Raw genomic sequence first — 13,884 nt, 5'->3', positions numbered from 1 at the left:
ATCCTTAACTGAGAGCTTGTGGCCCAGACTGACCGGCCTTTAGTAGCCCCCTCTAGCAGGGGCGGGCACTTGAGCAAACTCCAGCTGTCGCTTCACCCCTACCCCCCCCCCCATGTTGTCTGGGCTATCTGATGCACCAGCTGCTCTCCCCTTCTGATGCCTTCCCCGTGTGTTGGGGTGCTGGGACCGAGGGGTCCAGGCAATGTGTGGACAGACAGGGACAGGGATAGGGGATGACAAGGACACCGAGCCCCAAGGCAGTGTGTGCACTTCTGCCTCTGTCTGGACTCAGCCACGAGCGTTTCCTCCCCGCTCACACCTCCTCTGCCCCCAGCGAGGTGGACAGTCTTCATAACCTTTGGGCTGGGCTGGTTATGGATGCCGGGCCATTGCACCCAGAACCCAACTTCCCGAGGTGGCTTGGTCATGATGGGATGGCTGTGGCCCTGCGGATGTCAGGGAGCTGTAGTCACTGTAGCGGTTTTCAGGCATTTCTCTCCCTGGCGGGGCTGAGGACTCAGCATGGGAGCCTGCGACGGTGGTGAATTCTGGCTTGGGCTTGCAGCTGCTGCTGGAGACAAAAGCAGCCCGGGCTGATCAGGGGAGGGTGGTGGCCTCGCTGGGGCCAGGAACCAGGGCTGAGGAACCGTGGTCGGACTGACTTCAGGAACCTGGAGGCAGAACCATGTCAGATGTCCCTTTCTGCCAGTGACTGAGACAGAGGGAGAGTCCCAGGATTTTCTGCCTCTGCAGGTCCTGTCTGTCTGGGTCCCGGCCAACTCCTGGTGAGGAGAGAGCCCGGTGCTGACGTTCCCGAAGGAGCCCCTGCTCAGGATGTCCTGGGCCGGCTCCCCCGTATCTATATGCTCTTTCCCGCAGGCAAGCGGGACTGGAGCAGCGATAAAATGACGAGGCGGTGGGTTCCCCGCGGTCTGCTCCCGCTCTGACTTACAGGAGTAGCAGACCCAGAGCCAGAAGAAGGGTCCAGACTCCCTTCCTTGTCATCCCCCTCTTCTCCTCTCAGCTCCCTCTCTCCCGGTAGGAGGCCCTCTGTCCCCTCACCACACACACACACTTGGGAGTTGCCCCAGCCTGGCTGTCCCTCCTTATTTCCACTCACTCACCAAATCTCATACATCTTCCTCTGTGCTTCTATCCCACCCCACACCCTCCCTGTTCACCTCCCAGCCTCACCCACTCCCCTGGTACACCAAAATCTCTGGGGTCCCTCCTCCACTCCTTAAATCCTCAGGACCGTCCCTGCCCCCACGAAGTTTAGTCTCAGCATCTGGCAATGTCATTCAAGGCCTCCCTCTCTACCGGCTGCTTGATCAGCGCTTCCCCCCTGGGAAGGGGAGGGGGGCTTCCCCTCCCTGACCCACTCCCTGAAACCGAGCACAAAGGCCACGCCCTCCGGAAAGCCTTCCCATGCTCTACAAAAGAAATTCGGGGCTTCTTCTGAACCCTTGGGGTTCAGCCTCGCTGCAGCCAGGGGCCGGGGACTCGCCACGGTGCAGGGACCTGGGAGCCCCGGCCTCGAGAGGTTGCAGGCGAGACACCTGGGGAGGGACTGATGGAGGGAGCCAAGAGGAAGCAGCGTCCACAGCCCTGAACCGCCCCCCCCCAACCCGCGTTCCCCCCGAGCAAGCAGCAGGATCCCCCTGGGGGGCGGGGCGGGGCGGGGCGGGGCCACCCGGAGGGGGCGGGCGCGGGGCCGCGGGCCGGGCCGGCTCGGGAGGGGCCGAGTGCGCTTGCCCGGCAGAGGCTCGTGGAGTCGCGGCGCCCTCGCTCTGCTCGCGGGCTCGGCCACCCCTACCTGTCGGCACCTGCCACGCCGCCGTCGCCGGCTCCAGATGGGGAAGGACCAGGGCTTCTCTCGGCACTTTCGGTAGTTTCCCCACCGCGCCCCGCGCCCCCGGGAACTGTGCACCCTAGGCGCGGCGACCCGGCTCGGGCGGCCTGAGAAGGGGTAGGGCTGGGGCACTGAGATGGACACCCACCCGGCACAAGGGGGCGAGTTCCCCCCGTTGGATGCCTGGATCCTGCACGCGCCCCTGGGGGTCGGGATGGGAGACGGAGGGGGGACCAAGGGCTGGGACTGAAAAGCCCTCCTCTTTCCTTTCTACAACTGGGCAGGTCCAGGGACCTGGCCAGAGAGCCTAGGCAGGGAATGTGGTAGAGAGAGAGGACCCTAGGGCCACCCCTAGGAGAATCTGGACACGGATTTACTCCTGACCCCCCAGGCAGAGGGAACTGAACTGACTGACTGAACCGTGGCTGGGTGGCCAGGGAAGGGTCCTGTGGTCTCAGAGAAGCCTGTTGGCATAGCAGGGACCTGGGAGTCCTGGGCAGCCATGCTGTCGTGGTCAGAGGACTAGTGATCTGCCACAGTGGTCCGTGAGGCCCCATTGTGCCTGGCTCTACTGGGTCCGTGGATCGAGGGCAGACCCAGGCCTGGGGTGCCTGGCCAGACTTAGCTGCATGGAGGGCCAGTGCAAGCCGGGAAGGGCATCTGGCGCAGTCCCAAGGACACCAAGCAGAGAAAAGGCCACCAATCTTCTCCCACCTGGGCAGCTGGTGACTCACCATGGTTACCATCCCTGGCAGAAGGAGTGGGGAGGGGCAGACCTTTTCTAATTGCTGCTGGAGGGTGGAGCTGGGATGGTCACCAGGCCCCTGCCCAGGCTGGACATAGGGTCTTCTGGAGCCTGGGGCTGGAGCCCAGATTGTGAGGTGGACAATTTCTGGCTTGTCATCCCTCCTTTGCCTGGGCGAGAGGCATGGGTGGTGGGTCTGGGACAGTGTGGGGAATGTGCAGATCAGGCAGAAAAAGGTGTCGGGCTCCGGAGACCTTGAGTGACCATCTGGGCAATGAGACCGAGGCTCTAGATTTTCGGCAATCTCTGTGGGTGGGCAAGGATGAGCATCGGGCCAGAATGTCCTGGAAAAGTTGAGCAGGTCTCTTATTTTGGTCTCCTGGTCGCCTGGAACATTCATACCTGGAGCAGAGCTCAGCGGGGTCAACCCTGATGCCCCCTCCTTCTGGAGGACCCACTTCCCTTCCTTCCCACCAGGCAGCTTATTCTGCCTGCCTGGTCTTATTAATCTTACCGTAGAGGTCAAGGAAACCGACTGGGGGCCACTGGATGACCGAAGAGGGGTTGTATTTCAGCTGGCTGCAGAGCCCCTGTTCCCGTCTTCCTCCCTCTTCCCCACCATGGCCTTGGCAGTGCCTCCTCATACAAAGAACAGGGAAGGGAACGTTGGGATGTGGCCAGGGAGGCCTCACTAGCCACCAGAGCTTCAGAGACCCTTGGCAGAGTCCTGCCACGATGCCGAGGGTCAGAGACTGGCCTTTTGTTCAAGCTGTGCCAAGGGCTAGCTGTGTCAGCCTGGAAAGTTACAGGTCTTCTCTGAGCCCCCGGATCCTTTGCCACGGACAGGGGGTTCCACCAGGTTGTTAACTGCTGCCGTTACTGGGAGCCATGGCTGTGCTGCTGGTGGGCCCCCTGTTTACTGAGTCACTGAGTCCCTTCCCTGTGCCAAATCCTGAGCCGTCACTGTGGCTCCCAGCCAGGCTACAGCCCTAGCCCTCAGAGAGCTTCCCTCCTCGCAGGAGACACTCAGAGGTTCCAGGGCCTCATGCCAGGGTGTAGACACCATACAGCGTCCACCCAAGCCTCCCCACTGCCTCTCACCACTTCCAGGTTCCTGAGAGTAGGAACTGCAGTGCCTTCAGCTTTGAACCCAAGTGCCTGGCTGGCACGGACAGCAGGGCCTTATTGAAGTATGCTGGATTTAACAGAAGGAAGGCCAGTGTTGGGTGTTGAAGGTCCATCCCCGTGTAGCTAGGAAGCAGAGAGAGTGTGCCCGGCAAGAGTGTAAGAGGTAGGACTGGTTGTGGCCGTCCTGGCAAATTCTGAGGTGGCGGCTGTAGAAAGGGCTGGCCGGAGAGGCAAGCAGGAAGGCCAGGAATGTGATGAGGGTCTGGGGGAAGTCTGACCCTGGCCAGAGTGTGGCTTCGGTTTCCTCCAGCAGAGCTGCATGAAATCAGGTAAGAAGACAGGTGGTGGAGGATACCTGGCTGGGGTCAGGCCTGGCAGGTGCAAGGGCATGAAATGAGGGCGTAGGGGAGAGGCCAGAAATGGGAAGACGGAGGCAGGAGAAGGAACAGGTCCACGAAAGGGCTTTAGGGGACACCGAGGTCCCCCAAGGCCACAGTAATGGAGACGGTCCCATTGTGACTTTCCCGAGGTGGAGAGCTGGGCGCGAGGTCCTGGTGTGGCCCAGGCCGGTTGGGGCGCAAGTCCCAGCACCGAGAGGGAGACTGGGGTGCCGGCTGCTGATTCCCCTGTAACCCCCGTGTAGGGGCGGGAGAGCCTAGGGCGGCGCCCGCGAGAAGGAGCCTTAAGGCAGCGGTTTGGCACGATCGGGGCGCGGTCTGGGGGCGCGCCCCGACTCTGCGGTCCTCGCCGACAGGATCTTCATCCCCAAGAAGCACCGGGCGCGCTTCGACGAAGTGGTGTCACAGGGTCTGCTGGGCAAGTTGTGCCGCGCTCGGCGGGCCCAAGGCGCGCAGGGGCTGCGCCGGAGCCGCAGCGAGGAGCGGCCGGAGCGTCTCCTGGTGTCCACTCGCGCCAGCGCGGCCCCGCGCCGCCCCGACGAGCCGCCACCGCGCAAGGCTGCCTCTCTGCTGGGCGGCCGTGCGGGCCCGGGCGGCACGCGCAGGTACCCGGGGCGCGCGGGCACGGGCCGCGGGTCCCTCTTAGTCGGTGGGCTGGGATGCAGATCTGGGCAGAGGACGCGAGGTTGGGGCGTGGGACACTCGGGCGTGGGGATGGGGGTCAGGAGAGATTAAGGGGAGCAGGGCACGGGACTTCTCTATCCTCTACGCCCCACCCCCAGCCTCCCCTCCCCAGGGCAGGGCACCCTGCCAGCCCCCCACCCCGCCCCTTCTTTCTCCCCAGGACAGTACGAGTCTACAAGGGCAACAAGAGCTTCGGCTTCACGCTGCGCGGTCACGGGCCTGTCTGGATCGAGTCTGTCCTGCCTGGTGAGGGGTGGGCGAGTTGTCCAGGATGGGTTGAAGGAGCCTCTTAGGCCCATACTAAGTAGCCCCCGCTTCTGCCTCCAAGTTCTAACCTCATGTAGCTCATGTCCTTTAAGTATCCCAGAGGGACCATCCGAGTTGGGGCAAACTCCCTCCAAGTTCAGGGTCACCTTTGAGCCAAGAAAGCCAAGTTGTCCATCCAGACTTTTTCTATGTCCAGCGGGGTGGGCTGGGGGCCACTGCCCCAGACACTGGGGTAGCCAGCACACATCTGACGCCTGCCCAGTCTGCACCCAGTCAGCCTGCCCGGTTTGGAGTGCCCACTGTGAACTTGGTACTTTCTGGGCAGGCCAGACTCAGAGACCCATTAGGCCCTCAGGGCCTCTGCCTACTACCTGGTCCCCTACCCCCAGTCTGGACCTTGCTCCTGCTCCCACCCAGCCTGCCTCTTTTTCCTCCTGGAATGGTGACATCTTGAAGAAAGCAGAGCCTTCTTGATGCAGGAATTCTTCCTTCCTGCCTCTCCAGGGCAGGTGGGGGGAGAGTGGGGAGAAACTCCTTTCTTCCCCGAGACAGCACATTCCATTGTGGAAGGTCTCTGTGGGGCAGAAGTGTCTCCTGGTGCTAAACTGAACTCTCCCTCCCAGTTATCACCCCACAGGGCTGGGTCACCTGCTCTCTCTGTCGTGTACCCATACCCTCCCAGCACCTGGGAATGATGCTCCTAGTGACACATCCCCATCTGTGTCCGTCTGATGCTGAGTCCTTTCTGCCCTTCCTCATCTCACACCTGTAGTGCAGGGGTTTGTGGGTTGGACAACTTCTGATCCCCAGGAAAGTGCCTTAGTGCCTTTGCATCATTGTCCAGCCATCAGATCATTTTGACACCAAATCCTGATGACTGACATGTCACAGTTCTCCTCGGATTTGGTGTTACTAAATCGTTGACACAGTGTTGCAGGGAAGAGGCCCATGGCTGGTCCTCTAGAAAAACGTCATCTCTCCCCTTTGTCTCTTCCAGCTGTGCCACCACCAGCACCACCCACCTCCCCCCACCCCCATGTGGGGTGCAGCCAGGCATACTTTGCCTGGGGCCATGTTTAAGGCCCCGGGGTGTTTTCTCCCCAACCCAACCTCCAGGCTGGTAACCCCATGCCTTCCTTGTCATAGGAAGCCATGGGACGCTTCAGTGAGAGCTTTTACAGATGGGGAAACTGAGGCCTTTAGAGGCTCTGGCAAAGCAAGGACCAGAACCTGGGGTCTCCTGACTCCTGACCCAGTAATCTTGAATCCCCAGCTACAACCCCTCTGGTCCTCCCACCCCAGGCTGGCCCAAGCTTCCAGACGGGTCAGGTTGGATCCATCACCACCATCACCTCTCCCCTCCCTGCCTCTTCAGTCCCGGGGGAAGGACTCCACTTCCCCAGCAGGTCTTCCCTGAGCATCCCTCCCCCTCTGCCCCCCCCCGACAGTCCCCAGAGCCTCATGAGAGAACCCCTCACAATCTGAGAGTACCTTTTCTTTAGGCATTTGTCACTTCCCCCACTTGCTTTCCAATCAAATTTAGAGGAACAGCTGATAAAAGAGGCAAAAAGAAAAAAAAAACGTATAAAAACACAGGTCTACTATTATTCAAGTATGGTGAGGTCAACAGATCAGGAAGTAATGGTCAATGGAAAAACAGTTTGTCCCTTACAGCTCCCAAGAGGAGGGGACATGGCCACACCAAGCACAGCCACACCATGCAGGACCACACGGGGGAAGGGAAGGATGAGGCCAGGCAGGTGAAAGCAGGTACAGGCCTAGCCAGAGCAGGCTCTGAGGCATGACTGTCCCAGGGAGTCGGCAGTTGCCTGGCCCTGGGAGACTAGGGCAGGGCGCAGTCGTGGCCTGGGGTGTGAGAGCCCATTAGGGAAGGGCGCTGGGTGCGGGCTCTGGACTGGTCGGTTTGCATACAAGAGGCACTCTTCTGAGCCAGTAATTTACCAGGTAGGGACGGGCCAGCCACGGAAGGGCAGTGTTTCCAGGGTCAGCAACAACCCGAGATGCCGAAGCCTCAGGAAACACAGAAACAAACAGGCACGATTAATACACCATGTTTCCCAGCCTGGGGGAGGAAGCTCCCTTCCTGTAGGCACGTGCATTTTCTGCCCATGACAAAGGCACAGAGAATCTATGATGGTAACCATTCCGTGCTGGGCAGAGAACAGTACAGAGGGGGCTTCTCAGCAGGTGTATGGATGTTACAGAAATATGACTCCCAGGACCTTCCTTATTTTTCCCCTTCTCCAATAGCTCAAGGCTGACCTGCGGTCCACGCTGAGCCCCAAACTCCCGCACCCCCACCCAGGGGCTCATTCCCCGCTCCGAGCAGCCGAGAGCAGAGGGGTGCTGGTTTTAACGTGGGGTCTGCTGGGCCGCGTTTGCTCTCCTTTGCCAGCCGTCCCATTTGGCACCTGTAAAATGGGTTCACAGAGCACAGCCCCACACAGCTGACCAGCACACTCTCTCTTTTTGCTCCCAGGGAGCCCGGCTGACAATGCATCCCTCAAGTCAGGAGACCGGATCCTCTTCCTCAATGGACTGGACATGAGGTCAGAGGCTGTTGGGGACGTCAAAGCTTGGTGACAAACCATCCTCTGAGACTCCTGGCTCTTGGGACACTGAGGCCATGGTCCTGATCGCCTGGGACCAGTTTGTCCCCAGGGTCTGCCCCTCTTCCTTTGGGAACTCTTGACTCTGTCCCCTCAGACTAGACAGATGTCAGTTTATCTTTCCAACCGGAAAATACCCCAGCTCCACGCAAGGGACACAGAGGGTTTTTTTTCTTGTTGTTGCTGTTTCATTTCTGTTTTTAGAGATTTTATTTTTAAGTAATCTCTACACCCAATGTGGAGCTTGGACTTAACAACCCCAAGATCCAGACTCACAGGCTCTGCTGGCTGAGCCAGTCCGGTGCCCAGGGGACACAGAATTAAATGGACCATGAGTGTCTTGCCCTTGAAGGGGAGCCCTGCCTAGGGTGACATGATCACAACCCTTGTGCATCCAGAGTGTCCAGGTTGTCCTGGGCCTGGAGGGTCTCCTGCAGAGGAGATAAATGAGCAGGAGAATGGCTTCCGGCCCTGGCCCACCTGTGCACTGCTGAGTGGCCTCTACGGGCAGGACAGGGAGATCCGATGGGTGGCCGTGGCCCTTGCTCATCCTGGTCAAGCCCTCCCGGGCCCCTCTCTTCTTGGCAGGAACTGCTCGCATGACAAGGTGGTGTCCATGCTTCAAGGCAGCGGCGCGATGCCCACCCTGGTGGTGGAGGAGGGGCTCGTCCCATTTGCCAGCGGTGAGACACCCATGGCCACTTGGCTTCGTGGCCCACAGAGCCCCTGCCAGGGCCTCTACGTGTGGGACTTACAAGTCTGCAGAGGACTCTGCTTTTCCCCCAAACCTGCAGCTTCCCTCCCCAGGTGGTGCTGTAGATTCCAGTGGGGCAGCCTCAGGGCCCTGCCTGGGGCTATCCCTCTGTCCCCGTCCCCAGCTCCCACTGGGAGAGAAACCGCCTCTGGTCCGGGGACGCTGGGTCACCCGCACCTCTTCTGCCTGTGGCCCCGACAGACTCCGATTCCTTGGATTCCCCCAACCCATCCTCGGCGCTCACCTCCTTGCAGTGGGTAGCAGAGATCCTGCCCTCCAGCATCCGGGTGCAGGGGAGGACTTTCAGCCAGCAGCTGGAGCACCTCCTCACGCCTCCCGAGCGCTATGGGATCTGCCGGGCCCTCGAGAGCTTCTTCCAGCACAGGTGGTTGGGCCAGGGTGGTGGGGGGGGGAGCTGCCCTGGGTGGACCCCAAATCCTGCCCAGACTCACCATCTGGGTCTCCCTGCCTGTGCCTCCCGAGCCCCCTTCTCCTGGGAGAGACCCAAAGAAAGCAGCTGCTGGTACCAGGGGCCCCTGGGTGGTGGGCAATCAAGGGGCCCTTCCTCAAACCCCGACTCTGAAACCTCCCAGCCACGTGACCCAGCCTCAGTCAAGTGAAGCAGTGACCTTCAAAACGTTTGTGGAAAGGTCACAGGACTGGCCTGTGGGTGTTTACCACCAGCCGGCCAGGCCTGTTGGGATTGGTTTTGTGTCTTCCTTTTGTACCTGAGTGCCAGCAGCCTGTGTCTGTCGCACTCTTCCGTCCACAGGGTCATTGTCATGGTCCGTGCAAACCCCTCACCCGTCCGCGCCCTTTTCTTTTTTTGTTTAAACAGCTTTATTGAGGTATAAGTCACACACCCTACAATTCACTCATTCAACTGTACAATGCACCGGATTTTAATGGACAAATCCGTGTACCTATCACCACATTCGGTTTTAGAACATTTTCACTCAAAAAGAAACCCCCTGTACCTCTTCAATGTCACCCCCTGTCTTCCAACCCCCACCCCCTTGCACGCCATCCCAGCCCCCGAACAACCACAAATCTACTTTAGTGTCTATGTGGCTTTCCCTATTCTGGGCTTTCATATAAATAGGATCCTACAGTATGTGGGCTTTTATGTCTGGCTTCTTTCCCCCAACATCATGTTTTCGATGTTCGTCCAAGTTCTAGCATCTACTTATTCCCTTTTTCATGGCCAAATAACATTCCATTGTGTGACTAGACCACACGTTGCCTGTCCATTTACCCATGATGGACACTTGCCTTGTTTCCACCTTTTAGCTCCATTCCGTCGTCTGCGTCCCTCCCGTCCCACGGCCACCCAGTCTGATGAGTTTAACGGGCATCCTTTTGTCCGACGTGTTCTTGAAGTGTGGGCACTGCTGTTTTGTAGGCTGGATTCTTTTAAGTTTTACTTATTTAAGTTATCTCTATCCCCAACGTGGGGCTCAAACTCACAACCCCAAGATTGAGAGTCAGATGCTCTTCCGACAGAGACAGCCAGGCGCCCCGCCATGGGCTGTATTTTTGGTCTACATTGCCTTTGTGGCTATCCTGTGTGCATTCTTGGGTGTGGCTTTTTTTTTTTTTTTCACCAAGCCCTATGTGTTCAGACCTGGCCGTGTTGCTCTGTGTACATGTAATACATTGCTGATAACTGCAACCAAGTTCCTGTGGCTCATGGGTCTGGGTCTGATCTACTTACCTGCCAGTGACAGACAACAGTTTGTCACCACTCTCTTCCATCTTGATAGCAGTGGCGAACATCATTGCACGCATTTCGGCATGATGCTGTATACAATTCATCTGGAATTTATATCTAAGAGCAGCATTGCTGGCTAGTAAGGTATTTGTTTACCTAATGTGACCAGGTCATCCCAGACTGCTTCCCAGAGCACGGCTGTCTCTCACCTGCAGTGCTCCTGGGCCCCCCGTCCCCACGTCCTCCCCAACACTTGGCACCATCCAGGTTTCTACTCATGCTAGTCTTTTAGGCATAAAGTCACACTTTTTTTTTTAGATTTTATTTATTTATTTGACAGACAGAGATCACAAGTAGGCAGAGAGGCAGGCAGAGAGAGGGGGGAAGCAGGCTCCCCGCTGAGCAGAGAGACCGATGCGGGGCTCGATCTCAGGACCCTGAGATCATGACCTGAGCCGAAGGCAGAGGCCCAACCCACTGAGCCACCCAGGTGCCCCATAAAGTGACATTTTATTTGCGGTTTTGAAATGACTCTTTTAAACATCTTTGAATATCCCTTTCAGCCTTTTTTGTTTCTTTATCTATAGATTACCTGTTTAGACCTTTTGCCCATTTTTATTTTACTGGCCTTTTTATTGTTGATTTGCAGGTGTTCTTTGTATATTTTAGAGACTGATTCCTTGTTGATTTCAAACACTGTAAACATCTCCTCCCATTTGTTACTTCTTAGTACTTCTGTTACATCTAATATCCATGTGTCCAAGTTGGGGTTTTTTGAACAGATATTCTTGCTTTTGTAAAATCAAATTCAATACATTTCAGGCCTTGTGGCTTTGGCTCTTAAAATTTTAAGAACCCGGGCGCCTGGGTGGCTCAGTGGGTTAAAGCCTCTGCCTTCGGCTCAGGTCATGATCCCAGGGTCCTGGGATCGAGGCCCGCATCAGGCTCTCTGCTCGGCAGGGAGCCTGCTTTCCTTCCTCCCTCTCTCCCTGCCTCTGCCTACTTGTAATCTCTGTCTGTCAAATAAATAAATAAAATCTCAAAAAAAAAATTTTACGAACCCTTTCCCTACCCCTAGGCCAAAAGACATTCTCCTTACACTGTCTTCTCTTAATTTTATAATTGTATTTTTCATATTTTGTTTTTTTATCCACCTAGAGTTCATCCTTATGTATAGTGTTATGCGAGGACTCAGTTTTTTTTTTTTTCCATATAATGCAAGGATCAGCAAACTATTTCTATGAAGGACCACATGGTAAACGGCTTTGTGGCCCATATAGTCTCCATAGAAACGATTCAACCCTGCTGTTGTAGATCGAAAACAGCCATAGACAATATGTAAACACACAGTCATAGCTGTTCCAATAAAACTTTTTTTTCTCTCTCTCTCTTTTTTTTTTTTTTTAACAAAAACAGAAGGTGGGCCAGATTTTGGGCTGCAGGCCATCATTTGCCAGTCCCTGCCAGAGTGAGTCGGTTTACCCAATACACTCTGTGTGTTTTCATCGTACAGCATCTCTGTGAGGTAGATGCTGTTTTTACCCACATTTTACAGAAGAGGAAACTGAGGCATGGGGGAATTAAGTAACTTGAGAAAGGTCACTTGGTCCGTAAGTGGCAGAGCCAGGATTTGAATCTGGTGCGGGGGGAGCCCGTCTCCAGGGCCTGCCTTCCTACCTTCCCTACTTCTCTGTCTCTGCACGGGTGGGTTCTGGCGCCTCAAAGTGCCCCCTCGTTCATCTCCCCCTGCCCCCATGGCAAGCGCCTGAGTCATGAACCCCTTGCTCCTGCACCATCCCCCAGGAACATTGACACCCTCATCGTGGACGTCTACCCGGTGCTGGACACGCCGGCCAAGCAAGTTCTCTGGCAGTTCATCTACCAGCTGCTGACTTACGAGGAGCAGGAACTCTGCCAGGAGAAAATCGCGTGCTTCCTGGGCTACACGGCCATGACAGGTAAGCAGCCTCCCTCCCTGCCCAGCCCACCCGCTGAAGGGCCAGGCACCCATTCTTAGATGACAGCCGACCCGGGCCTCTCCCACGGACAGACGCGTCCCAGGGCCTGCAGACACGTGCCGGGTGCAACCAGGCCAGTCGCACGCTTGGCCCCACAGCCGTCCCTTCCCCGCCTGATGCTCAAGCATCTGTCTATCTGCCACATTACCTCAGACTTTAGATACCCCACCTCGCTGCGCGGAATCCCAGGCTTCGCACCCACGGAATGGGAGTGACCTCAGTGGCTGTGCACTGCACACCACAAAACGTGTCGCAGATCGAGAAATTCACATGGTTGCCATTTATTGAACTGGAGAGCAAGGACACAGCCAGATCGCACCTGGCTGGTGGGCTTTGGTGCACGCAGATGCACACTGAGGTCTGCGGGGCCACGTGAAGCTTCCGCTTCCCGCTGCCACGCACCTCTTACCACGGGCCCCATGTGCCCATAAAACCATGCACTTCACCACTGAGGCCACAGGAATTGGAAGCGTGCCGAACCCAGCACTTGTTCTAGGCGCTCTGCGTCACGCAGTGATGTCACAGCCTACAGATCTCCTGCGTGCTGGCCCTCGGCTGCCCGCTGTCCCTGGTCCTGGACACCCACGATTTGCTGGGGGAGGCTCGAGGATTTTAGCAAGAGGCTCAGAGTATGGACTGGGCAAAGTTATTCCATACATCTGCCTAGACCTGGAATCTTCCATCTCAGCCCACGTGCCAAGCAGGGCCTGGGGTCACCGATTGGTGCAGACAGTGACTGCCTCCACCTCCTGTGTTTGGAGGCACTTTGTCTGGCTGAGAGGACAAAGGGCCTGTCTCTTGTTCGTGTCACCCAGCAGAGCCGGAGCCCGAGCTGGACCTGGAGCCGGAGCTAGAGCCGGAGCCCGAGCCGGTGCCTGAGCTGCAGCGCCGTAGCTCGCTGAGGGCTTCGTCCATGTGCCGCCGCAGCCTCCGGTCCCAGGGCCTGGAGGCCAGCCTCAGTTGCGGTGAGGCTCTGGACCGAAAGGCGGGACTGGGTGTGAGGGGGCCAACAGTGCTCGGTTTTCCCATCTGCAGAATGGGGTGGGTGAGATGGGAGATCCCCGAGAACAGTTTGAGGAGGGCTGAGGGATGGCCCTCCCGGGGATCCAGGGCTGGCTAGTCCTTTCTTGATGGCTGCCCACAGGGCCTGGGCTGGAACCCAAACCTTAGAGCTCAGAGGGATCACTAGACCTCTCCATGGTGGACTCCACCCTCCCTGATTCCCCTGGCAGGTCCCAGCGACTGCCCCGAGATGCCTCTTCCTCTAATTCCAGGCGAGCGCCAGGCGGGCGACGGCACGTCCCTCCCCGAGACCCCCAACCCTAAGATGGTGAGACCCCACTGCCTGCCCTCCTGGGGGTTCATGTGGCTCCTGTGGTTGGGGCAGATCCCTGCCTCCCAGATCACCCAGGCCTGGCCTCCGAAGCAATGGGAGGGCCTCATGGGGGAGGCGACAGTGGGCTGGACTCACCCTGGCCTCCTCTCCCTGAAGATGTCAGCCGTCTATGCAGAGCTCGAGTCCCGGCTGAACAGCAGCTTCAAAGGGAAGGTGGGGACCACATCCAGATCCCGTGCCTCCCCACCAGTGCCCAGCCCGGCAGGCCCAGCAGGTAGGGGCTTAGCCAGCTCTGGCTCCTGGGAGCAGCACTGGCCTCTGGCCTCTGGGCTGTCTGTCTGGGTGTTGCCCCCATCTGGGG

At 57.8% G+C, this 13,884-nt stretch overlaps 1 protein-coding gene across 5 annotated transcripts in view; it reads left to right on the top strand.

The window, feature by feature from the left end:
• The window catches only part of GRID2IP (Grid2 interacting protein), a gene marked incomplete at both ends in the record, with an annotated part of 33,249 nt that overhangs the window by 12,123 nt on the left and 7,242 nt on the right, over positions 1–13,884 (top strand). For 2 of the 5 annotated variants that reach the window (XM_080830582.1, XM_080830585.1), the window contains 9 exons: positions 4,480–4,728; positions 4,968–5,053; positions 7,575–7,644; positions 8,293–8,387; positions 8,660–8,843; positions 11,973–12,127; positions 13,006–13,152; positions 13,420–13,517; positions 13,680–13,797. In XM_080830582.1, the coding sequence (XP_080686708.1) occupies positions 4,480–4,728; positions 4,968–5,053; positions 7,575–7,644; positions 8,293–8,387; positions 8,660–8,843; positions 11,973–12,127; positions 13,006–13,152; positions 13,420–13,517; positions 13,680–13,797 (1,202 nt within the window). Of the gene's footprint in view, positions 1–1,853; positions 1,889–4,479; positions 4,729–4,967; positions 5,054–7,574; positions 7,645–8,292; positions 8,388–8,659; positions 8,844–11,972; positions 12,128–13,002; positions 13,153–13,419; positions 13,518–13,679; positions 13,798–13,884 lie in introns of those variants that run through there. The other 3 variants (XM_080830584.1, XM_080830583.1, XM_080830581.1) reach the window with 3 other exon arrangements.

Source organism: Martes martes (assembly GCF_963455335.1).
Source record: "Martes martes genome assembly, chromosome: 18".
Lineage (NCBI taxonomy): Eukaryota > Metazoa > Chordata > Mammalia > Carnivora > Mustelidae > Martes > Martes martes.
The sequence above is the reverse complement of the archived record's forward strand: the minus strand, read 5'-3'. Positions and strand labels throughout refer to the sequence as shown.